Below are 27,227 nucleotides of genomic sequence, written 5' to 3'. Positions count from 1 at the left end.
ACAGACAATGCATGGGTAGGTTTGTCTGAAGTTTTAGTGACAGGAGAGTCTTTTGCTGGTGATGGCTCTGGGGCATGTGAGCCTAATGTCTGCCTGTTTGCTCTGTTGGGCTTGCTCTTCCCTGACTGGCTCTTGTCTGTGCATTCTGGGGTGGACATGCTCTTCAGTGGGGATGGTGTCTGTGGGCGGGAGTGTTTGCTTGTGTCTGTTGTGTGCTCCTTGTGCTGTATCGTTTTGTTGACGCAGGCGAACCGTGGTCACTGTCATCTGATGTGACCACTGACTGGGGGGTGGACAAAGGCACCTGTGCTGCAATGGGAGCATGTGCCTGTTCAAGGGCTGACATCACTGTGGATGACAATGCCAGGACGGTACGTTGTAGCCCACCCACGTCAGAGTGTATGCCCTCCATGTATGCAATCACCTGGCCAAATTTCTTGTCATGGTTACTAAAGGCATTGAGCAGGGCGGTCTGGCCCAAACAAAGCTGGTGCAGGAGCTCAACACACTCTGCACCGAGTGCAGCAGGGGGGACAGGTGCAGGGGCAGCGGTGCCAGGTGTGAATGTGACTCATCCCCTCTTAGTGACACAGATACGGGCAGCACCAGAGGAAGTGGATGGGAGGCTGGGCCCGGGCCGCTGGGTGGTAGATGATGATGCAGACTCCCCATCCCCTGTGCCTTCCAACAGGGATTCATCCCTGCTGGCATCAGATGATGTAGTACTCTGTGTCTCAGCCACGGATTCCTCCTGCATACTTCTGTCCCCCTCAGATGCGCTGGTGGGCTCTGTGTCACGTGCATCCGCTGCAGCTTTAGTGCTACTCTCGCCACCACTGGTTTCTGACTCAGTGGTCTCTTGCGAATCTGCATTACAGAGAAATACAGGGTTGTGTAAGTGTCATCATCTGGTCATACGAATTCTAATCAATGCAGTACAGGAGAGGCCCAAATCTACATGGTAACCACGACACCCTGCAATCACTGTGCAGCAACACACAACATAGACCACAACAGTGACTGTAACACATAATAACTGCCAGGAGTGAGGCATGTTGATGCTACACAGCACTACACCCTTCCCGTAGATGAAGTGCCTCCCCCCCCAACTTGACCTGCCCTAGGGACATGATGTTGGTAGAACACTTATTATCATGACAGACCTTCAGGGAACAGGAGGGAACAACACACACACCTATTATGACATTACATGCCACAATGCCAAGTAGGCCATAGCAAGCACCATGTGGTAATCTTGGTCACATTGTTGTCAGATGTGTAGGTCTCAACCATCATGATGCATGCAAAGTAGGCATACATGAAGTCACACTCATAAAGTTGACACTGCAGTTCAACACAATATAGATTCCCCACACTATCCCAATGATGAATGGCCATGTGGAGCCTAACACATCTGGCAATGCGGAAGAACAGCAGGGAGGATCAGCTCAGTAAGGCCAGGGTGGGCCAATGCCTCATTCAAGCACACATCACAGTAGCCACTCACATCACACAGCACACATGGCAACACACGCACATCACATGGGTCACCGCTGCCACAGGCCCTGTACACATGCATCCACTCCTAGCTAAAGTCACCCTCCCCAGATACTCACCACCCCTGCCTTGCTGCTGATGCTCCTTCCGATGTGCATCCAGGTCTGGATGAGTCACTGCCTGTATGCGGCCCATCAGTAGAGTCATGCTGCGGCGTGCCAATCGCCCTATGTGTGGTAGCATTCCCAAGGTCATCTCTGCCACTTGCTTTGCCAGCCGGCGGATGTCGTCCCACCTCTTGTGACAGTGGGTGCGTCGTCTGTTGGAAACCCCCAGGGCTCGCACCTTTACTACAATGGTCCTCCACAGGGCCTTACGCTGGTGTACTTTGAGCTGCAGGTATGAGAGAAAAGAAGGGTAAACGAACAGTTACACGATGTCAGATAACAACATCTATCAGTACAGTGGCAAGACACAGACTTAGGAATGTAAATGTAAATGTAAATGTAAATGTATAGGCATTTATATAGCACACTACTTACCCGTAGGGTCCCAAGGCGCTTCGACCGCTGCGAAACCCTTCCTGGCTTCCCTGAGAGATGGTCCCTTAATGGGTATCTCCAGGGTGAGACAAGGCATCCCCGGCGGTCTGGTGGGGCCGTTAGTGAAGATGAGGCAAGCTAATGCCCAGAGTTGCCGAGTGTGATCGCTGATCAGAGTGGGCACTGAGGCGAGAGAATTATCGCGTCCGCTGACCCTGGTCCAGAAACCTGCTGCGCCGGGAATCGAACCCTGGTCCCGGGCCGTCCTCTGCTCTCGGGTCTGCCGCCTCTAACCAGTGAGCCACACTACTTCACTCCATGACTCATTGTAACCTCCCTCTCTCCAAAACTGGGTGACCCCTCACAAGGGAACTATGCATGGCCCAAACATTTGTGATTGCATGCACACATTGGGGCAGATAGGCTCCATGATAATTTGAAAAATGCAGGATGCCTCAACACAATATGCATCGACAGAAGTGTGTAAGTCTGAAATTATACAGGGCACAGATGGGGCATATCTACTATTCAGTGTAAAGGAACAGGAGCATGTGAGCCTGGTGGTGTTTTAACGTTTGGGTGGGCAGCCCCTGAACCTACTCTCTGGGTCACACTGACTCAGACTATAGGGGCACACTGAAACATTCACACAAGCAATTACTGTCCTGGCACCTACATGGCTAACATCCGTTGGCTCTGTATGGTTGACAATGTAACACACCCCACTCACACATACAAGTACAGGCCTCAAAAAGAGAGACTTTGGGACACACACTCCCTCGCCCTGGAGACAGCTTGTCTGTCGGTGTTGTACACAACTCCACACCCTCAGGCATATTCTGTAGCTGCACAACTGCACGTCTGACAGCCCCCTGCCCAATAGCTACCTTCATGGAGACTTACCACTACATTGGGACCACCAAACAGCCTTGGGTACTGCACCAACACCTTGTCCACAAGGACCTCCAGCTCCTCACTTGTGAATGGACTAGCACGACCTTCTCTGTCCTTGCCATCCCTGTTTACATGGAACACCTGTTGTGGAAGTGAGTGGTGAGGGGTCCCCGGCAGCAGGCTCTTCAGGCAGCAGCAGGAGAGGGTGCCAGGCAGCAGGCTCTTCAGGCAGCAGCAGCAGAGGGTCCTAGGCAGCAGTCTCTTCAGGCAGCAGGAGAGGGTCCCAGGCAGCAGGCTCTTCAGGCAGCAGCAGGAGAGGGTCCCAGGCAGCAGGCTCTTCAGGCTGCAGCAGGAGAGGGTCCCAGGCAGCAGGCTCTTCAGGTAGCAGCAGGAGAGGGTCCCAGGCAGCAGGCTCTTCAGGCAGAAGCAGGAGAGGGTCCCAGGCAGCAGGCTCTGTGAGCAGTGGAAATGTGAGGCTCACTCCCACAGATTTATAGCCCCCTGGGGTCTTTTGGAAGCTGAAAAGCTGCTACAATTGCTTCTCCAGGTCTGCCTCTTTCAAAAGTATCCAATGACTGCCTCCGTGGTGGCGGTGCACACCTTCCGCGATGAATCAAATCTGCATCATGCCACCGCGATCATCGCTGCCATTGGCTGTAGGCAATGCTCCATGGTGGTGACGCACCGGGGGGGGCCCGGGGTGCGGTACCGCGATGGTGCATCAATCAAAAGTATCCAATGTCCGCCTCCGCGGTGGCGGTGCACACCTTCCCCGATTTTCAAATCTGCATCATGCCACCGCGATCATCGCTGCCATTGGCTGTAGGCAATGCTCCATGGCAGTGATGCACCGCGGGTGCCCGGGGTGCGCTTCCGCGATGGTGCATCATTCAAAAGTATACAATGACCGCCTCCGTGGTGGCGGAGCATGCCCGCTGCCACCCACATATGTCTCCATGCCAATGGCTACCGCACTTGTGAAGCGGGTGGTGCTGGTGTCACATCGCCGAGGCCAGGCGGTAGCTACCGTGATTCATGAGATGCAGCATGCCCTCCGACATCTACACATCATGTCTCCATGTCAATGGCTACCGCACTTGTGAACGGGGTGGTGCTGGTGTAACACCGCCGGGGCCAGGCGGTAGCTACCACGATTCATGCGACGGAGCATGCCCACCGCCATTTACACATGTCTCCATGCCATGTATGTTTATGTTATTTATATGTATTATTTATTTGAATTTATATTATTTTTAAAATTAAAAAAACAATATTTTTTACAACAATATTTTTTACAATTTTTTTTCCTATATTTTTGCACTTGCCTTAATGTAGATAGGGCTTCAATATTTTTGATGTCGATATTCTACACCCGATATTTTTTACGTCGATATTTCCGATGTCGATATTCTGTCAGTGATTCCTCAGGAGTAGCTAGAGGTTCAAAAATTCACCAAATAGCTGGCAGGTGAAACGCTCAAAGTTCAGACACTCTAACTATCACACAATTTGCTGTAAGAACGCAGAGGTATGGTGGCACTGCAAAGGAAAAGTGTCTCTGGATCTCTGCTCTGATTGTCTAAAATTTGTATTCTTTAAAACAAATTCAATAGGTTAACAAATATTATTGTTTTAAAGTGTTTTCTAAGGCCTATCTACCCACAATGCTTTTAAACTGCTATTGCTGTGGGACTCACGCCATGACAACGGGGAAGATTCAGGCATGTGAATCTATGAAATATATAAAACTGGAGAACTTGAAGGTTTCAATTTGACTTTATCTCAAACTTATCTGATTGGCAAATTCAGAAGGATGGGGGATGTATAAAACCACATGTTATAACTGAATGTGTTTTATAACAAAGTGCACTATTGGTGAAAGCACAATACTTCTTCCAGTAACCCCGAATTATCACACACTAACAAAATCGGCACATATGCTTAGTAAATAAAGCATGACTTTTAGACCATAGCAATATTTTATAGAGAGTACAATTTAATATTTAGGACAGGACAGAGCTCATGTCAGACTTACAAGGCTGATCAAAAGGCAATTGAGCGGGCCTATTGTTTCTGTAAAATAGAGACCTGGTTTATGCTATAAACTGATGAGGTAAATAACATATGTTTATTTTTATTACAGGAAAAGAATGTTGAGGAGAAGTTTAAACAGCTCTTGCTAGACATCAACATCAAAGAAGAGAAGGGTCTGAAATCCCAGGACATTGGTGACCGGATGAGAACACTACAGCAGTACCTTGTAGCCCAGTTCCTGATGAAGAAAGACATACCCATCTGGTGTCACAGTGGTTTGGACAACACCTTTTATGTTGAGAATATTTCACTCACTGAGCAGTTGAGTCTCCTTAAAGCAACAATCCAGGTAACACTGAAAGAAGAGGGGGTAACACAGTCCACAAATGAGACAAAAGACATATCAAGCTTTCGTGTTCATATCATAGGGGAACTGTACAACACAAGCAAGACCTTAGCTGGGAATCTATCCAGAGCTGTCTTTTCTGAGCTTTCCAGCACCAGCCAAGACTTCCTTGGGCACATATTATTCAGTGGAACCTGGACCCCAATCCAGGCAGTTCAATTCACTCTGAAGGTGGAGGAGAGCAGCGTTTCACAAGAGAAGGTGGAGGCCATCCTTCAATGTGTGCAGACGTATCAGATTGAAGTAAACACGACCATTGCATCTTTGAAGGAGCAGGATCCTGTGCTGCTTCTGAGGCAACATGTAAAGAATGAGAAGGACAAGGATTTAAAAACCATGCTAGCGGAAATGAGGAAAAACAACTATCCTGAAAAGGTTCTTTCTATCCTGGACAAAGTGCTCAGTGAAGTTGGAGCTCGACTTCCAGCATTTGAAACCATAGATCTGGATGAAAATATGAAGAAAGAAGGTATTGCAATGACAAGATCTATGAACTTTGAAAATCCTGATATTGAGAAATTGGTGCAAATGTTGATTGGTTTGTGTGTGGCTGTTCAGGACACCACGACGATTGTAACACAGTCAGGAGAGAAGATTGAGGGCTATTTCCCACGCATGACTCAGCTCGCAGCTCTGTTGACTCTTCTAATTTCTAAAGCCCCTGCATTCAATGGTTGTCTTTTAGAGATCTTTACTGGAGAAGGTAAATCTACCATTGTAGCCATGCTCGCCCTTGTTCATGCAATCCGAGGGAAGAAGGTTGATGTTATCACAAGTTCACCAGTGCTTGCCCGTCGAGATCAAGAAGAATGGATCAAACTCTACAAGATGTTTGATGTGTCTTGTAGCGTTGTGCCACCACCAGGGTTAGATGAATGTACCGACTCAAGAGAAATTGACAAGGCAATTAAAAAGGCGTATGCTGCTGATATTGTGTACGGCACTGTTGAGAACTTTGCTGCTGATATTCTAAAACAAGAGTTTGAAAAACGCAAAACCCGTGGAGACCGGACCTTTGACATAGCCATTGTGGATGAAGTGGACTATATGACCTTAGATAGCGGCGTCCAAGTCACATACCTTTCACATGCAGCAACAGGAATGCGGCACTTGGAACAACTGCTGGCAGCTGTTTGGGCAAAGATGTGCACTTGCCAACGCATCCAGGAGGCCAAAACTGGTGACACTCTTTGGGCCACAGGAACACAATACTTTCACAAAGTTACTGCAGCAGCTGTCATGGGGCCGAACACATCAGAGCATTTCTCCTCCCTTGACATTCTAATGCCAGGACTGCAGCTGGGGTTTTTTACTGAAGAGGATGTGAAGAAGCTTCAATCCACCCTAGTGGAGTCTGATCAGCCAATCACTCAAGAGCCACAAGACTCTGCAATCAAAGAACTCATGGATAAACTGGGGCCGGCTCAGCAGCGAGATCTCTTGTCTATATTTCAGAAGGTTCTTGAAGATGCTGTTGTTTTTGAATATTATGAGGTAAAGGATGGTAAAGCATTTGAATTTGAGATCAGTTCCACATCAGACAATAAATCCACCTCTGATTATGACAACATTTGCTTTCTACTCCAGGAACATGGCTGTGCCTGTGTGGTGATGAGCGAGAAGGCTCTGATCGAAGGAGCGGTCACTGAACTGGAATCAAGAATCAGGTACTCAGATACCTATCAGCCACCAGATAAACAAGAGAATAAGGATGAGAACTTTATTCTCCTGCCAGCCTACCTAAGGCAATACACACAGAACAGGATAAAGGTCTTGGTGGAAAATGCTATGAAGGCAATCGCGATGGAGAAGGATCGAGAGTACATGATAGAATCAGCCACAGACACGAGTCGAGTGAAGTCCACCTCGCCCATCTATGAATACCACTCCATCATCCCTGTGGACTTCAAAGCCACCGGTGTCCTTGAGAAGAACAAGCGCTGGGGTGACGGCTTACAGCAGTTCCTGGAGATGAAGCACCAGCTGGCGATCTCTTCACTGTCAAATGTCACTAATTTCATGTCAAATTTCCATTTCCTTCAGCGATACACTAAAGGCACAGGCATGTTCGGGGTCTCTGGGACCCTAGGGGATGAAGCAGAGGTTGAATATCTTAAAAAACACTACAAGGTATCCTGCTATGTTATGCCTACTCACCGCCATACTAAGAGGACTGAACTACCAACTCTCCAGGTTAAAGGAGGGCATGAAGCCTGGATCAAAAGTATCTGTGAACATGTGAAGGAGCGCACAAGTCCAAGCCAGTGGGGCAAGGGCCAAGCAACTTTAGTTGTCAGCGAAGATGTGAAAACAGCTGAAAAACTTCAAAAAGAGTTAAAAGAATTAAAAGCTGTTTCCAAACCAGATAAAATAACTATGTATACCAGAAGTGATAAAGACAATATTGAAACAAGAATTTTTGATGCAGGAGATGTTATCATTGCCACAAACCTCGGTGGAAGAGGCACAGATGTTAAAATCTCCAAAGATGTAAATAAATGTGGAGGGCTCTTTGTGATTCTCACCCACTTTCCCACAAACATGAGGGTAGAAAAGCAGATATTTGGCAGGACCTCCCGTAAAGGAAGCCCTGGCATGGTCCAAATGATATTAAACTATGATGAACTTTCACCATCCTATCAGGACCAACCCATCGAGGTGATGAGACAACTCAGAGCAGACTACCAGAAAACACACATCACCGAGATGGAGGCTGAGGAGCTCTTTGAAGTACAGATGCGAGAAGAACTCTTTCAGAAGTTTTGTGAACATCTCAATGTTTTTCAGGGGAAGTACAATAAGGCTCAACAACGTGATATCTATAAATCATCTGATTCATCGAATGACAGGGCCTCCTTTGATTACTCTCAGACAAAGCTAGACTATCGCCCGGCTCTCAATGCGTTAAAGGAGAGCTGGGCTCTTTGGCTCACACTACATGAGAAGGACATAGATGAACACAAAGACCTTAATGAGCTCAAAAGAGACCTTGGCCAAGTGATTCAGAAGAGATCAGACAGCCTCCTGCGAGGAGAATCTGATAACTTCTACGACTTCATCAAACAGGCGATGGATCGCATGTACCTCCACACTCAGAATAAAGGATCGGATTACGGGGCGCTATCATTCTGGAAGAAAGCAGAGAAGACTGATCGGGTGTACCGTGCCGTCTCACTCTACAATCAGGCCTACATTACAATCAATCTGGGACAGGCAGGCTACATGCAGAAGGCAATGGATCTCTTGAAAGAATCTAAGCAGATGATTGAAATCTATGTATCTGAGGTGACGAACACCACCGTTTCCTGCCAGATGTCCTGCTTAGCCAAATTTGAACCTCACAACAGAGACGATCCAAACTTCACAAAACAAATGCAGACGCGCAAGAGTCTATTCAAGTCCTGGATCGATTACATTGATGAATCCATTGCAAAGCTAACTGAGTTCCAAAAGAACAAAAGCAACGCTATTACCAAGGACCAGGCCGTCTTCTCATTGGCAACTGATCACAGTCCTATAACAACCGATGAACTGATTGTGCTGTATGACTATGGCCTGTCCTTTGTGTTTGAAGTCCAGAAGAAGCCAGAATTCTGCATCAGTGCTCTCGTTTGCTTCATAATTGGAGCTTTGCAGGTACTCGCTGGGATTCTTGTGTGTGTTTTCACCTGTGGGACGGCTAGTCAGTTTGGTATGGGTCTGATTTCTGAGGGTGTGTCGGACATGATATCAGGGATCGAAGGGATGATAAAAGGTGCATTTGATTGGGCAGAATGGGCAATATCCAAGTCCATTAGTATTGGACTATCACTCATAACTGCAGGGTTTAGCATCATTAAAAAGGCAGCACAGGCGGTCATGAAAGTGACAAAAGGTCTACTCAATGGAACAAAAACATTTGCATCTCTTGCTGATGACATCATTCGTTCAGGAAAAGCGCTAGTTTCTTCCGTTAAAACATCTGTAACATCAGCCACCTCTGCCATTTCCCAAAATACTCTTTCCAACTCCATCAAAACCCTTGCCTCAAGTTCGGCCATGAAGAACAACTTTGTGCAGGCAGTGAAGTACACCGGTCAAGAAATGGCCAAACAAGGAGTTATGCAAGCATTAGATTATGGCATGGATGCAGCACTCGAAGGGGTGTTCAAGGAAGTATTTGATAAAGCCTTTAAAGGAATGATAGCAAAATCCATCAAGCAGAATCAAGTTTTGAAACAAACAATTATTAAGTTTACAGTTGTCAATGGGGTGTCAAAGATGGACCAAAAAACAGAAAAACCATTGTCTTTTCAGATTCGAGACACCCATAAACAGATGATGAATAGTGCAATGGAAGATATTTGCCAGTCTGCTGTTGATGACATCTCTGAGGATTACAGCACCATGGAAACGTTCTTTTCTTACCTCGACTCCATGAAAGATGGCATTCTGGAGATCATGGACGAGGCCAAAGTGAAAGGAGTCATCCAGAAAGGATTCAAACTGAGTGTTGAAGTCGGGAAAAAAACTGGGGAGTTTGTGCAGATGATAAGTTCTGCCCCAACTCAAGACATGATTGAAAATCGAGTCATTCCTTTCATAGTCAAAGAATGCGATGAGCTAGAATCTGCTGCCGAGTATAAGGATGATGGACGCCGCAACTTCCCAGCTGTAGAGAAAATGAAAGATCAACTATTGGATATGATATCCCAAAAGATCAATGATAGCTTTGTCGATTTGCTTTCAAGCCGCCTAAACGGGTTTTTGAGTAAACCTTTGGGTGCAGCAGTGAATAAGCAAGCAGGTAAAACTGTCGACAAAATTCTTGGAAGGAAAAAGACTGAGAGATTTTTCATTGAACAAAAACACAAAAGCGATATGAAAAAGACACCAGTTGAGGGATCAAAAAATAAATTAACAGAAGTTCAGCAGAAAGAAGTCAATGATTATGTGAGGAAAATGCAGGATACAAGCTGCCCGGCGACCGAGCTGGACCTGAACGTCCTCACCAAGAGTGACCTGCTGAAGGGGAAAGGCATCAAGATCATCATGGTGGACGAGAATCAGAAGAAGATCTCCTCGGAGGTCTACCCCGGCAAAGACTCCACAGCCGGCGTCATCACCCTGCAGCTGCAGAAAGTAAAGGAGAAAGATGGAGGGTAAGACGGCAATTGATGATTACTAACAGAACACCTCATAGATATATATTCTGATTATTATTTAAATATTGTACATTTGCTTAAATGCACACTCCAGCATCAGTGGCAGCACTGACCAGCAAATGCATGTCGGATGAGAAGAAGATGGGCAGTCGCCAGGAATCACTGCTAACCTGCACTGACGGCCTTCGCTGCTAACCTGCACTGACAGCCTTCACTGCTAACCTGTACTGATAGTCTGCACTGATGGCCTTCACTGTTAACCTGCACTGATAGTCTGCACTGATGGCCTTCAATGCGAACCTGTACTGATGGCCTTCACTGCTAACCTGCACTGATGGCCTTCACTTCGAACCTGCACTGATAGTCTCCACTGACGGCCTTCACTGCTAAACTGCACTGACAGCCTTCACTGCTAACCTGCACTGACGGCCTTCGCTGCTAACCTGCACTGATGGCCTTCACTTCGAATCTGCACTGATAGTCTGCTCTTATGGCCTCCACTATTAATCTGTACTGATATTCTGCACTGACAGCCTTCACTGCTAACCTGCACTGATGACTTTCACTGCTAACCTACACTGATCTCTGCACTGATGGCCTTCACTGCTAACCTGCTCTTACACTCTACACTGATAGCATAGACTGTTAAACTGCACTGATAGACTGCACTAAAGGCATTCATTGCTAACCTGCACTGATCTCAAGTCCCCACATAGTCAGTCTCCCACATCAATTCTGTTCCGGCCTCCTTGGTTGAAAGACTTGCCTGCGAGTGAAGCAGACCCTTTAACAAGTGGTGGGTCTTTAAGCACTGCAGGGCCTGATAATGATGGACCTTGGGTAGATGGCTTGACTCAATGAGATCAGTATGCACACCACTCTTGTCAGTCATCCCCAGGAACACTGTGAACATTTTTAGGACTTGTCTGAACTCCCCTTTTATGGCTCCAGCTTCTTGTTTTGACACATTTGTCTCCAAACCTATTGCACAGACTAAGAAGAATTTTCTTCTTATTTACCAAATGTGACTTTTTCCTGAGTAATCAGAAAAATAAGGTCCTCCACGAGTTCGAGCACCAACTGCACTTGGGACAAGAGGCCTGCGCTATGTTGTGCCTTGAAAATTTTGTTTTGCAGCTAGATAACAAGTGTGACCCTGGATGTTTTATCAATCCAATTGCCAGTCACAGCAGCATTGATAAACACCCGGGATGGAATATAGTCCAAACAGTTCTAGCTGGCCACGATGTCGCATGCCAGCTACGGTGACGGGAGAACCCACATAAATGAACTTTCAGAACTGCAGGGCGATGGGGCCCTTGAAGTCCCTTGTGTTGCAGGTCGAGCTCCTTTCTGATGGGATCAGGAGTGCTGGCAGCGCCCGCAGTTGAGTGCTGCGGTGCAAAGTGCAGCGGTGCCGCGTGCGGTGCCCCCAGGTCACGGTGCGAGCAGCGGCTCAGTAGTGGGGTCAGATGGCGTCTTCGGTGAGACCAGGGTCATGGTGCGAGATGAAGGCAGTGCTCGTCATGGTGCTAGCAGATCACGGTGCAAGCAGCATCGTCGTCTTGCGGAAGGGCTGTCGTCGGCTGATGAGCGGGAGTCGATGGCACTGGCATCGGTGGGCCAAGGCTGCAGTGTGGGATGAGGGTGGTGCGTCATGTAACGTAACGAGCGGTACCCTCAAACCACGTTGCAAGCAACGGCATTGATTTTGGAGGGAAGTGGCGGTGTCAGGAGAGCCACGGCATCGTTGTGTAGAAGGCGGTGTGGAGTGTGGTGCCCACAAGTCGCAGTGCGAGCAGCGGCTCGGTGATGGCGTCAGTAGGCATTGTCAGTGAGACCAGGGTCACAGTGCAGGATTGCAGCGGTGCTCTATACAGTGTCTTCAGGACACGGAGTTGGCAGAGTCGACGTTGACGTCATTGAGTTGTTTTTTCTTCTGGTTGCAGCACAAAACACAAAGTCCCCAGTTCAGCGGGTAGAAGAACGTGAAGTCTTTGCTGTTCCTGAGACTTTGTGAACAGGGGGCAAGTTCTACCTCAAGCCCTTGTAGAGACTCACATATTAGTTTGCAGAAAGCCCAGTCCAGTCCTTTCCCTGCCCAAGACAGAAGCAGTGACTTCAGGTAAGTCCAACAAAGCACCCTGCAAAGCAGGTATTCCATTTATCAGCTACTCCGGCTCTTCTTCTTGACAGTATTTTTGTTCCAGATTAAGCATGGGCGGAAAATCCGTTTCGCTCACGGATTTTGCGGATTTTCCGTAAATTCGCAATCCGCGAGATTTGCGAATCTCCCGCAAAATCCGCAAATCCGCGAGCAGCGGATTTTGCTCGCACTGTTCGCACTGTTCGCGTGAGTTCGCGCCCCGCGAATAAGTGCAAAATTGCAGAAATACGATCTTAGCAAAACTGAAACTACTTACCAGGTTCAAAAGTTCAGGCTCATCATTAGTAGCCATTTCCTGTAGTGCTTCCTGAGGGGCCCCTCCAGAGTTCAGTTGCCAGTTGAAACTATTATGTGACCCTGCTCTGAACCTCAGAATAGTTACACATATGCCACAAAGGTCCTGAATTACAGCTAAGGGAGACAAGCAGGAGCCAGGCTGGAAGTTCAAATCCATTAATCAGCCCCTAATTCATTATTGTCAGTTGGGGCAGGGCAGGTGTTGTAACTAATTTTGCAACAATGAAAGCACTTAGCAAGTGCAAAAGATCACTAATCAGGAAGCACTAAGGAAGCAGGTGCCAGCTAAAAAAATATTCTGTGACACATTAATCAGCCCCAAATTAATTCAGGTCACTTGAGGCAGGGAAGGTGTGCTTGCGTTGCCACAATAATGTACACTGACTGGACAACCAGAGGGTGCTGTGATGAAACAGAGGGTGGCATGGGTGGGCCAGAGGGTGGCATGAGTAGTCAGAGAGTGGCAGTGGTGACAGAGAGTGGCAGTGATGAAGAAGAGTGTCCCAAACAGGCTGGACACGTAGAAACAACAAGTTCGCGAAACTTGCGACCCGACAGGTAAGTTCGCAATTTGCGACATTGTACAAAACCCTCGCGAACTGGCAGAAACCCGCGCAAACACAAAAAAAAAAAATCCGCAAATTCGCGAGAATTCGCGGATTTTGCGGATTGCGAGTTCGCAAATCCGCAAAATTCGCGAACGCGAGATTCGCAAAATTCGCCCATGCTTATTCCAGATGAGTCTAGAGTTCAGGGGTCTAGGCCCGCTATTTGGACACAAAAATCCTTTGATCTGTTAGGCAACGGGTGTCTGTGGCTGGCAAGAACCAGTTCGGGCTTCTCTGGTGTGATTTCCTGGCAGGAGGTGGAGACAGCATTGTCAGAGGCAGACCAGGGCTTTTGAGGTGCAAGGAAATCGCCTCCCCTTTCCCCCATCACAGCCCTGGTCTATTCAGCCCTTTCCTGACTTACCTAGACTATCTGGAGCCACACCCGCTTCCCAGCCTTCTGCCATACTAAACCCATACAGGCAATCCACGTTCCAGCAAAGGCACACAGGATGACTGAGCAAAATAATACCCACTTTCTGAAAGTGGCCTTTACAAATTCAAAATGCAAAAAGCGCCTTCACTAAAAGCTGCATCCTCAGATTGTGAGTTCAGGCATACTAAACTTAATTTCCTTACCTCCTTCCTCAGGCCTGTTGTGTTTATTAGATGTTATAAACAAACAGCCCAATCCGTCATACGGGGAAGGGGTAACCTTGCAATAGTGAAGAGCGAATTTGGCTGTATTCACTATCAGGACATGCAGCACACACCCAGGCATTTCCTGCTTTTCACATATACTGCACCCTGCCCACAGGTGTACCTTGGGCCTACCTTAGGGACGCCTGACATGTAAGAAAAGGGAAGGTCCCGTGACTGGCATCGTGGGCACCCTCTGGAGATGGAATAGTAATTTTTACCCCCACGCTAACCAACATTATCCCTACTGTTGCCCTCTCTGGAGATGGAATATTAATGTTCACCCCTACGCTATCCAATGCTTTCCCTACTGTTGCGCCCTCTGGAGTTGGAATAGTAATTTTAAGTGTTAAGCTATCGAAAGTTATCATTACTGTAGTTTTTTTGGAACATTGAATAGTAGTTTCATTTATTTCGCTATTTAATATTTGTATTATTATTTTTGATAATATAGTATATTATTAATTTTTAAAATATTGAAAATACATTTACTTTTTTTAATGTATTAAATATAATTATGTACTTTTTATTTATGGTGTTTTATGTGTGTAGATGTATTTGTAATTTATAATACTTCTTAATAATTTATTAGTTATTAACATATTATTAAGTAAGTACATATTATAATTTTTATGTATATGTTTAAATAATGTCATATTATTGTATATGTATTATTTATTAATTGTATACATTATTAAATATGTTTAACTATGTTGATTTGGTTTATAAGTAATATTTACTTTATTTTACCCTCTTTTATAAAAAAAACTATATTTTTAGTTACGATATTTTTAACATCTATATTTTGGTTTCGATATTTTTAAACTTACCATGTTGTAGATAGGCTGTCGATATTATTGTCTATGAAATTCCAATGTCGTTTTTTTTGTAGGTCGATATTTTTACCGCCGATATTGTGTCAGTGATCCGTGGAACAGCTGAGTAAAAATTAGCCCTAGCACCACTGTGCCTACTGGGTGCCCACTGGGACTCTGAAAGATGATGGACCCCAAAAGGAAATCAGCACTGGCACCTTGGTGCCCCAGGGAGACCAAACGCTGCTCCAGCTCTGACAATGTGCCTAAACAAAGCTTCACTCACCGGGCTCCTTTGGTGCCCCCTCTGGCAGAGGGGAGGCATCGATAGCAGAGCTGGACAGGTCCCACTCTGGGGTCCACGCTACCCGAACAAGAACAAGGTCCAAACTCAGCCCCACTCACCAGGTCTTCTCCGGGGACTCCTCCTGGCTGGCGGGGCAGGCACCAGCTATGTGCCTCGACCGACCCATTTTTGTAGACTAATTCTGCCCAGACTTTGCAGACACCCAGGACTACCTACAGGGCACACACCTCAGCTGTGGGAGCTCTGCCTCCAAGCAGGCTAACGCGGCCTCGCCACAGGCCGTGCTATGTTTGTCTGGGCTTCAGTTTCCTTTCTTGGGCTCCCCCTACAGTCAGGCAGCTTGCCTGACTTCCGGGTCAGCCGCGCTGCCTTCTCTCCGAGTCGCAGTAGTGATCATTGGTGGTGAAAAGTGGGTTGGGCTCCCACTTCATATAGAGGCAAATGCGGGGTGGGCACCCGCTTGTCTAAATGAGCGCACAAGCGGGGTGAGCACCCACCAGTAAACACCAAAAACGTGATGGGCACCCGCCAAAGAGCACGCCAATGCAGGGTAGGCACAAGTATAAAAGCAGGGTGGGCATCCGCTTCTAAAGCAGCACAAATGCGGGTGTTAGACGTGGCATCTTTGGGCATGATTCCTCTGAGTTTATTCTTTCTGAACTCCCGGTTTGGACTCTCTTTTTGATGGCATAACATTTCTGCGCACTTTTGGTGCTGCTGATCAGTGGGAAAGTTCAGGTGCTCCTCGGTAAAGTGTGTTATGGATTGAAGTTTTCCTGATTGGATATTTGATCTCTGTGTCAGTCCCTAGTAAAGTGCACTTTGGGTGCTGGGGCCGTGGGCTCACAGCACAGATTGTGCCACACATGTACATAACCCGGAAAAAGGTATCTCAGACCTGCCAACGCAGAGTCTGCACATAGTCACACGCAAGCTCTCCCTTGATTGGATGTCTAGGAGGAATGCAAAAACCCTAACTGCCAACTACACCAAGTCATGTGACTCAGAGACAGGCAATTGGCACCAAATGGCTGATGCAGGAGAAAGGCAACTTTCTAAAAGGGGCATTTTTGAAGTTGTATTTTAAAATTCAACTTCACCACAAGTTAGGATTTTAAATTCCAAATCCAGAGACACCAAACATGAAATGGTTACCTGGTCCCTTTGGAAATTACAATTACACAACTCCAATGGTATCCTATGGAAGAAGTCGATCTTGCAGCAGTGAAAAATGGATTTAGGAGTTTTCATTACCGAGACATGTAAAACTCAAAAGAATATGTCCTACTTTTTCAATACACTGCAGCCTGCCCTGTGGGCTGTCCTGGGCCTACAATAGGGGTGACATAAATGTAAAAAAATGGAAGGCGTGAGCCTGGGAAATGGTTCATGTTGCCAGGTCAAAACGCCAGTTTAAAACAAGACATACAAGCTGCAATGGCAGACCTGACTCAGTTGCTTTCTATACTATTTCTTTTCCTTCCCTCACCTCTCAGAAAGGTCAGCAGAGAGTGGGAATCAGGGTCACTAACATGGATCTTCTGACTAATAACCCATGGAGTTCCATTCCTCAGACAATGACAACCTTTATGATGTTATTTCATTATTTCTTGTTGGAGCTTGGGACAATGTATATACGTTTCTCCAGCGGTCACTCACAGAGCTGTTGCCGTTTCCTCATCTAAGCCCTTTAGTGGTGGGACAAAGCAATGCAGGGCATCACTCAGCCCAATTCATTATTGGAAACCACCATGACCAACCAACTAGTGGTTCTCACCCTCAATGTCAAGGGCCTTAACCACCTGCTTAAACGGAGCTCGATCTTCTCCTATTTAGAAAATAGAGGAACATATATATGTTTACTACAAGAGATACACCTTCTCCACAAGGACCAGCAGATGCTCAGAATCTGAAGCTTTCCCTCACCAATACTTCTCGTCTCTCTTGTCTAAGTCGGCTGTTGTGGCAATCTTAATTTTACGTGCCTTCCGGGGAAGGGGTGGACCCAATTAAGCCTAAATACCAGGGTAGACTATTTGCATATTTACTGACGTTAGGGTCCAGTACCATTACAGTTGGCACTCTATATTCTCCCAACGAGGGGCAAGAAGTCTTTCTCTTCCGGGAAGTGTCTGAGGCAATGGGCTCACAAGATAGGTTGGTGCTGCTGTGAGGGGACCTAAACCTAGTGCTTAACAATGAACTCGACAGATCAATGCAACACCACGGCCAGGCAGGGGCACTTTATCTAACATGGCTAACTTGCTTGACAAAGGCCTAACAGACATCTGAAGAGCTATACACCCACAATCCCGGGACTACACATTCTACTACCATGCCCAAAAGACCTTTGCTAGACTCGACTATTTAGACTTAGGTAATTCTGGGGTAGTTTCCCCATCGTTGGCAGAGATGTAACCTCACTCCTTATCTGACCATTTGGCCATTAGGGTGACTCTCGCAGTCCCATCTCCTGGCCTGTCCTCTCGGACGTGGAGACTCTGGAACACGTGAATACAGTGTCCAGAGGTTGTCGCCTAGATCACCAAGAGGATGGCTGATTACTTGACGTATAACAACACATCAAAGGTTTCAATCTCCACTTTATGGGAAGCCCTGAACTGGGTCGCCAGAGGGGAATTGTTAGAAATGGGGGTCTCTAGTTGGCAACGGTTTGCACCTTGCCCAAGTAGGGACCCTTCCTTCTAGTCAGGATACGGGAGTTACACTCCTAAAATAACCCCTGCTCACCCCCTTGGTAGCTTAGATTAGCAGTCAGGATTATCTTAGAGGCAATGTGGAAAGCTTTTGCACCTAACCAACAGTGATACCTTGTAAGCCTTACAAAAGGACACCACACCAGCTTATATACTTAAGACAAGACCAAAAACTAAAAAAATCCACAAGACAGTACTTTAGGATTCTTCAGCTATCAAAGTAACGTTAAAAAACAGTTCCTTGAAGTCGAAAGCTCTCTCTGGAGCTATCACGTCGTTGTGAGAAAACAAATACAAACAGTTCTGGCTGACCGCGGTGTCGCGGGCCAGTTACTGTGTCTGGAAAGCTGAAAAAACGTACTTTTGGAAATGCAGGGCATTAGCGACCTCTCGTTGAGCTTCTAAAAGCACGACGTGCACAGGCGTCAGTTCCGGAGGTCGTGCAGGAGTCGTTGGGCCCTTGAAGTATTACGAGTTACAAATCGAACTCCTGGTTGAAGTCAGAAACGCTGGCATCGGCAGGTGTTGGTTGCTGCTTTGCGAAGTGCAGTGGTACAGCGTGATGTGCCCTCAGGTTGCAGGTGCAAGCAGCGGCTCAGGGACGGCAGCAGATGACATTGTCAGTGAGACAGTAGAGCGGCATCATCAGTGATACCAAGGAGGCGTCGCAAAGCGGTGCTGAGTGCAGTGCCCACAGGTCGCAGTACGAGCAGCGGCTCGGTGGCGTCATCAGCAGGCATCATTGGTGAGACCAGTGTCATGGGGCGGCGTTGCAGCGGTGCCCTCTGTGGTACCTTCAGAACACTGAACCAGAAGCGGCGTCATAGAGAGCGTTGGGTTGCTTTTTCTTTAGTTGCAGCACAAAACACACAGTTCCCAGTGCTGATGGCAGAGGAACTTGACATCTTTGCTGTTCCTAAGACATCTTGATCAGGGGGAAAGCTTTACCTCAAGCCCTTGGAGAAACTCACAAGAATAGATTGCATAAAGTCCAGTTTAGTCCTGTCACTGCCTAAGACAGAAGCAGCCACTGCAGGCAAATACAGGAAAGCACTTAGCAAAGTTGTAGTTTGCCCTCACAGCTTCTGCAGCTCTTCTTCTTGGCAGTCTTCATGGTCCAAGTGATTCTAAATTTCAGGGGTTTTGGGTCCCACTTTTTTTAGTCCAAAATCCTTTGTCCTCTCAGGCAGAGAGTTTATATGCCCAGCAAGAACCAGTTCTGTCCACTCTTGTGTAGGTTCTGGGCAGGAAGTGGAGATGGCATTGTCAGAGGCTGAACAGGCCCATTCAGGTGAAAGGACTACTCCGTTCACAGCCCTTTTCTGACCCACCTAAAATATCTGGAGCCACCGGTCCTCCCCAGCTCCTCTCATCCTAAAACCAGACAGTAATTCCTCAAACCCAGCAGAGGTCTACCGGATGGCTGAGCAAGAAAATATTAATTTTTAAAAGTAGAATATAATAATCACCTTTACTAAAAGATGCATCTTTAGATTCTAAGTTCAGGCATAGTAAAACTTTATTTTTCTACCTAGTTCACAGGGCCAGTTATGTTTATAAGATGTTATAAAGAAACTCTCCATTCCGTCCTATGGTAACAGGTAGCCTTGCATTAGTGAAAAACAATATTGGCAGTAATTCACTATCAGGAAATGCCACACACACCTTTTATATATACTCCACCCTGCCCACAGGTGTATACTGGGCCTACCTTAGGGGTGATTGACATGTACGAAAAGGGAAGGTTAGGGCCTGGAAAGTGGGTACACTAATCAGAGTCGACTTTGCTTTCCTAGACTGCACAAAGGCTCGGCAATGGCAGGCAAGAGTTATGTTTAGAGGCTGCTTGTATGGGTGGCACAATCCAGTCCTGCCGCCCACTAGCAGCATTTAATTTTCAGGCCCTAGCACACCGAGTGCACCTTACTAGGGACTGACAAACAAATCATGGAAACACCAATCCATAACACAATTTACAACAGGAGCACTTGCACTTTTCCACTGATCATCAGTGAGAAATGTGTGCAGAGACACTAAGCTAGCAAAACAAAATCAAAATAGGGAGGTCAGAAAGCAAAAACTCAGGGGGAACAGACAACCAGCTTAGCAAGGATAAAAGAGAACACCTGACCTGCCAATTCCTAGATAATGAGCGGATACACAAGAGAATAGAGGTCCCCAGGGTCTGGGGTATCTTGAGGCATCCTGAGACCAACTGGCAAGGATAGACACGGACAGGGATGAATACGCAGCACTTTGGTTTTGACACCAGTTTTAACTAGGTGGCTACCGTTGTGGCAATCGCTTATCTAACCAGCTGCACATTCAGCACCAAGAGATGGGAGTTCAAAAGATAATAGACACTGAGGTTCAGGAATAGACTGACGTCCCACGCATCATAAAATCCTTTCACAATTACTGCCAGACTCTTTACTCAGCGCTGGACCTCTACCCTGAGGCTGTAACAGCAGACCTCAAAGACACTGCTACCACCAACTTGAAAACCGACAAGGCATCCGAGCAAGACCCACCAATCTGAATCCAAGAAAGAAGTGATCTCTAGGTTTTTTTCCTCTTTCAGTGCGTGCAGAACCCATTGAAAGAGGGAAATTGCTGCAGTGATTTCTTTTGTTCAGGAAGATGCACCCGTGCACCCCATGCAGCTATGAAGCTGAAACATTTGAAAGTGGACTGCCCAACTCATTGATCTATTTTCAGTTTGATTCATAACACTCCACTTTATTTTCCTCCCTCTTCATACAATCTTAACTCCAAAATCTGGGGGGCCACTGGGACAAAGAATTAGCCTTGTGAGATGTTCCTCTAGTGCATAATCCTACAGTGGCTGCACATGTACATTGATGTATGGTATCCATGCTATGCAGGCATTTGTTTCACACACTGTAGGTTTGTTGTAGAAATGGTTCCATTAATATATATTTTCCAGGGATTCAAACAAGACCAACACACTCATCAATCGTGTCACAGAAAAGGAAAGTCTATACAAGGGACAGTTCAACTTGGTAGCGCATGATGGTTCTGTGATCCCAACGAAGTCTGAAGACAACTCCCTGTACCATGCTCTGGCAATGACCAAAGGGGTCCAGCCGAACCAGGATATCACAAAGGAGGCGGCGGATTTCAAACAGAAGGTGTTTAAGGAGGTGAGTTAACATTAAATATAGTTAAAAGGAGAGATAACACTTTACAGGCTGCGTTGACATTTTATGGGCCTTGAGCACAAGTGAATGCAGGGCACGACTTTTCGCATCAATCCTGTCACTGCTTCTGGTGTCATTGTGTGAGTGACTCTTCTTTCACGATGCTTCCCCATTCTGAACAATGCTCCCGTCTGAGTGGCTGTCTGTGAGGGTCCTGTGGAAAGAATGCCCCTTGCCCCACTTCCCAAAATTAATTCTTATATGTCACCTGTTATTCATTCTGAACTGCATGTGTGAGTGAGACTTGGGTGCCACACTCAGAGCCACATCTCTTCTACGCACTCCTGGCTCACTCCATCTGATCTTAGTGTGTGAATGAGCCTTGACAGCCACACTCAGAGCCACACCGCCTCTATTTACATCTAGGTACCTATATACAACGACTTTGCAAACCAATCCAACCCCAGAGAACTCGTTGCTATCCCACCCACCACCTACCAAGAAACCCACTGACGAAAGGGACAACCCTCACCAGAAACGTCAGAGCAGCAATCATGTGTACCATCCATTCGGGGGGCCAACGGACATTTGGCCCCACCACATTTACAACCTGGGAAGATCACCATTCACCACCATCAAAAACCACATCATCAACACCTCCATTACGTCTGCCACTTTCTAGGATGATTGGAAGCTTTCAGAAATCACTGCCCTTCTCAAGAAGCCCACAGCCAATCCACATTCACTGAGGAACTTCTGACCTATCTCCTTGCTCCCTTATCCAGCCACAATGATAGAAAAGGGCATCAACAAGCAACTCACTACCCACTTCAACCTTCACAATCTTCTAGACAACACTCAGTTAGTAGTGAAGATGCAGTAAGAACCACAACACTGACACCGCACTCATCACAGCCAATCTGACATTCCAATCATCCTAGACTCGACAAACAGAAGTTCTTATCCTACTTGATCTCTTTGCGGTCTTCAACACTATCTCCCATGACACCCTCATCAGAAGACTCCACAAAATTGGCATACAAGGACCAGCTCTTAAATGGATCTGTTCCTCCTTACGGGAAGAACCCAAAGGGCCAGGCTACCACCTTTCCCTTCAGAGACCCAAAAAATTGATATGCGGAATCCCACAGGGATCATCCCTCATCCTTTTCAATATAAACATAACACCGCTTGCTAACATCATCCAATCACAAGACATCACATCATCTCCAACATCGCTGACATTCAACTCATGCTGTCCCTGATGGACAAGACAATCACCACCATAGCCAACTTGACCAACTGCATGCTCATGGAAGCAGATTGAATGCAGACCAACTGCCTACAGCCCGACTCCGAGAAGACCAAAGTACTTTTCTTAGGCAACAAGACCTCCCCATGGGATTCCACCTGGTGGTCATCGGAGCTAGGACCCACACTCACTCACCACACAAGAAATTCAGGGATCATCTTAGATGACAAGCTCAGCATGGCGGCTTAAAGTAAGCGCAGTGTGCACCTCCTGCTTCCACATCATGTGCATGCTACGACAAATCTTCAAATAGTTGCCTCAGTACACCACACTTGTCACCAGCAGGCTGGACTACGGCAACACTCTCTATACCTGTCACTCCACAAAACTCCTACAAAGACTCTAGTTCATTCAGAACACCACTGCAAAACTCATACTGAACCTCTTAAGCCAGACCCATGTCACACTGCACTTCAAAAAACCTTACTGGCTCTCCGTTCACAAGCGCAGCCAATTTAAACTTCTCAAGCACACATACAAAGCCCTACACAGCTCAGGACCGGAAAACCTGATCAGCCACATATACTTTCACCAACCCTCCAGACACCAATGCTCTGCCTTGCTCTTACTGCCACAATAGACCCACATCCAAAAAAGAAAAACTGGAGGTTGCTAATTTTCCTACATCACACCGAAGACGTGGAACGACCCCCCCTTAACACATCAGATCCTCCTCCTCACATCTTTAGTTCCGCACGAAACTGAAAACATGGCTCTTAGTATAAGCACCTTTGAGTACCACACAACTACGTATCTACTCACCTGCCCAAGCACCTATATACGCTTTTAGGTGATTTGGGTGCTATACAAACCTATCTAACATAACAAAATATGACAGAGATCATTGAGGGAGTGAGCCTTGGTAGCTACACTCAGAGCCACATCCCGTATACTCACCACTCCTTTTGCTCTAACTCTCCACTGAAACTTGGCAAACTCCTGATATAATTGTGTGATTGAGCCTTGAAAGCCTCAGCCAGAACCCATTCGATTCTAATTACAACTAGATCACTCTTTCTGGTGTAAGTGTGGGATTGAGCCTTTAGAGTCTCACTCCAAGCCACATCTCTTCTACTCACACTTGGCTCATCCTTCAGGTGTTAGTGTGAGCTTTGGCAGTCTCACTAAGAGCCACTACTTCTCTACTCACACCTGGATCACTCCTTTTCGTGTCAGTGTGTAAGTGAGTCTTGGGCACCTCACTCAGACACGCATCTCTTCCAGTCACACCTGGCTCACTCCTTCTGATCTTAGTGTGTGCATGAGCCTTGGAAGCATCACTCAGAGACACATCTCTTCTACTCACTCCCAGTTCACTCCTTCAGGTGTTAGTGTGAGCTTCGGCAGTCTGACTCTGAGTCACATTTCTTCTAATCATACCTGGCTCACTCTAGATGAAATTGTGTGAGTGAGTCTGGAAGCCTCACTAAGAGACTCCTCTCTTCCACTCACATCTTGCTCAATTCCTCCAGTGTTAGTGTGTGATCAAGATCTGAGTGGAGATTGGATGCCCTCACTTCTACTCTACACATTCACTCCTCATTCTGTCACCTGTCACTGTTAGAGGACATCACTGTCAGAACTTATCTGCCACCAACCTATTCTGGAGACACCCTCATCCTCTCTACAAATGCCCCCACCCTCCTCTGGAGATGCCCCCATCTTCCTCTGCAGACACCCCTCCCTTCTCTGGAAACACCCCATTCCTCTCTACAGACGCCCCTCCCTCCTCTGGAGACACCCCATATATCTCTACAGATGCCCCACCCTCCTCTGGAGACACCCCATCTATCTCTACAGATGCCCCACCCTCCTCAGGAAGCACTCCCATCCTCTCTACAGACGCCCCTCCCTCCTCTGAAGACACCCCATATATCTCTACAGATGCCCCTCCCTCCTCTGGAGACACCACATCTATCTCTACAGATGCCCCATCTTCCCCGGGAGATGCCCCCATCCTCTCTACAGTCGCCCCACCTCCTCTGGAGGCACTCCCATCCTCCCTACAGAAGCCCCCACCCTCCTCTGGAGACGCTCCCATCCTCTCTACAGATCCTCCCACCCTCCTCTACAGATGCTCCCAACCTACTCTGGAGATACCCCATCCTCTCTACAGACGCCCCCACCCTCCTCTACAGACACCCTCAACCTCCTCTACAGACGCTCCCAACCTACTCTACAGACACCCCCACCCTCCTTTGGAAACGCCCCATCCTCTCTACAGACACCCCGATCCTCCTCTGGAGATGCCCCCACCCGCCTGTACAGACAAACCCATCCTGCTCTACAGACGCCCACACCCTCCTCTGGAGAGCCCCCGTTCTCTCTACAGATGCCCCACCATCCTCTGGAGATGCCCCCACCCTCCTCTACAGAGGCCCCTATCTTCCTCTAAAGATGCCCCCACCCTCCTCTGGAGATGCCACCATCCTCTATACAGGCGCCTACTCTCCTCTCCTGATGCCCCCACCCTCCTCTATAGATGGCCCCAATCTACCCTTTAGACACTCCTACCCTCCCTCCTCTACAGAAGCCCACACCCTCTTCAACAGATGCCCCCACTCTTCTCAGGAGAAACCCTCATCCTCCCCTACAGACACCCCACCCTACTCCACAGACACCCCCACTCTCCTCTACAGATGTCACCATCATTTCCTTCAAGGTTGGTTCAGGGGGGTCTTTCAGCTTCCGCTCATAGTGACTATTCTCTATCCTTTGACCCAAATCTGTGTGTGTGTAAGCATCTGGTTTCTCCCCCTTCTCTTTCTCATCTCTCCAGTGTGCTGAGCTCCCTTGGTCCCTGCTGCCCACCCTCTGTAGTCCTACAGCACCCCCTACCTCCCCATGATCGCCTTACACCCCGCTATCCCTTCGAGCCCCTCCTCCTCACATCACTTCCTGTCTCACCGCTCACTTCACCTGCATGTTAAGGGAGACACTTATCTGCTATACATCCTGATTTCTTTCCTCCTGACAGGGGGGGGGTAACACAGGCCCTTACAGGGCCCCCACCTCTTAAGGGGGGGGGGGGGTCCACTCAGCCAAAGGTAAATGAATGTCTCTGAGATATGGGAGACTCAGGCACCTCTCATTACATGCAGGTGGGGGGGGCATACTTTTGTGTTCGCCACGACCTCCGTACTTCCAATAATGTAACTGCAGAACACACATTGGGAGGGTTAATGCTGCCCTCAGTGTCAGCCCATGTTTTCTGCAGCAGAAGCACCTAACAGCTTAACATATTCACCACAGTCTTGTAGAAGATGCCACAAATACACAGCCTTTTTAAAAAAGTTTTTAAAATTAAAAAAACAATTATTTCAGACTTATTTTTCTGATACCCATTAGAACGCTTTCCCTTGCTTATAATTACATTCAAGTTCAGTTTTATTTATATTTTTTTTACTTCACTTTTATCATCTACAGATGACATCATTTTTTTTTCCGGTTTGCTAGGTAAAACCAAACAAGCATTTGTAATGCAAATTGGTTTCGCATTTGTGAGAGTTACTTTTATCGGAGTTGTAAATGACAATGGGCCAGATGTACCACCCATTTTTGCATGCGCAAAAGGGTTTGCGAACCCGTTTACTCATGTAAAATCGTGATGGGCCATGTACATAGCCTATTTAGCGAGTCGCAATTCTTTTGTCACTCGCTGAATAGGTTGTGTGACTCACTATCTGGAAAGAGCGTTCCCTTCCAAATAGCGAGTCGTAAAACCAGAACATATGTTTTGCAACTGTAATTGCGGTCGCAAAACACTCGCAATTGCCTCCTACTTCAAGTAGGTGGGAATGCATTTGCAAACGGGAAGGGGTCCCCATGGGGCCCCTTCCCCTATGCAAATGCACGCAAAATTATTTTATGAAAGGGCAGGAACATAAAAAATTCAACGAAAACGTTTCATATCTTTTTTTTAATGCATCAAGTTTTTCTTTTTCTGCATTTAAAAAATAAACTGCTTTAGTTAAAAGTAGTTCCTGACATGTTGGTCTGTTGAGCCCAGAAGGCCTCCATCCCTGGGAGGGATGGCATTCCCAATGGACTTGCAAATTGTGAGCGGCTCATTAATATTAACGGCCCCATTGGGAATCGCAAACAGTGTTAAACACACTGTTGTACATTTCATTTAGCGCCTCACAAATTGCAACTCGCAATGTGTGGCAAATTGTGAGGCGCTAAATGATATAGTCATACATCTGGCCAAATGTCTTTTACCTTTGTGTATTGGAGTGGATGTCTGTGGTGTGGAGTGGAATTATGTAGGTTGTATTGAAATTGTTAGTTGTGGAATTGTATGTGGTGTCGAATGGATTTGTGGAGTGGAATTTTGTGGCATGGTTGTAGGAGAGTAGGGTCTGCTTTCTATGGTCACCCCCACTTTTTGCTGTGATTCTCTGTTTTTTCAACTTTAATGTGGCTCTGGTCCTGCTAATCAGACCCACAGCTCAGCTGTTCTCTCTCTAAATTGATACCAAGCACCTTAGGTGCATACCCGATTGGTTACTGGGTCACCCTTGTGAGCCGCTGTACAGTGTACCATAGGTACCCAGGGAATAGGTGTGCCCTAGGCCTACCAGGGGCTGCAGCATGTATTGTGCCACCCCTGGTTTGCCTTCCAAATGGACACCACAGGTCTGTTCACAGAGCCTGGGTGAGGTGGTGTAATCACCCCTTACTTAGA

The 27,227-nt window shown here is 47.1% G+C and overlaps 1 protein-coding gene across 1 annotated transcript in view; it reads left to right on the top strand.

Moving 5' to 3' along the window:
* LOC147725827 (uncharacterized) overlaps positions 1-27,227 on the top strand; it is a 174,628-nt gene that overhangs the window by 124,076 nt on the left and 23,325 nt on the right. Inside the window, exons 4-5 of the mRNA XM_086960003.1 lie at positions 5,077-10,514; positions 21,015-21,231. Coding sequence (XP_086816129.1) covers positions 5,077-10,514; positions 21,015-21,231 — 5,655 coding nt within the window. The remainder of the gene's footprint in view (positions 1-5,076; positions 10,515-21,014; positions 21,232-27,227) is intronic.

Source organism: Lissotriton vulgaris, chromosome 3_1 (genome assembly GCF_964263255.1).
Source record: "Lissotriton vulgaris chromosome 3_1, aLisVul1.2, whole genome shotgun sequence".
Taxonomy (NCBI): Eukaryota; Metazoa; Chordata; class Amphibia; order Caudata; family Salamandridae; genus Lissotriton; species Lissotriton vulgaris.
This window is presented reverse-complemented; position numbering and strand designations above follow the sequence as displayed.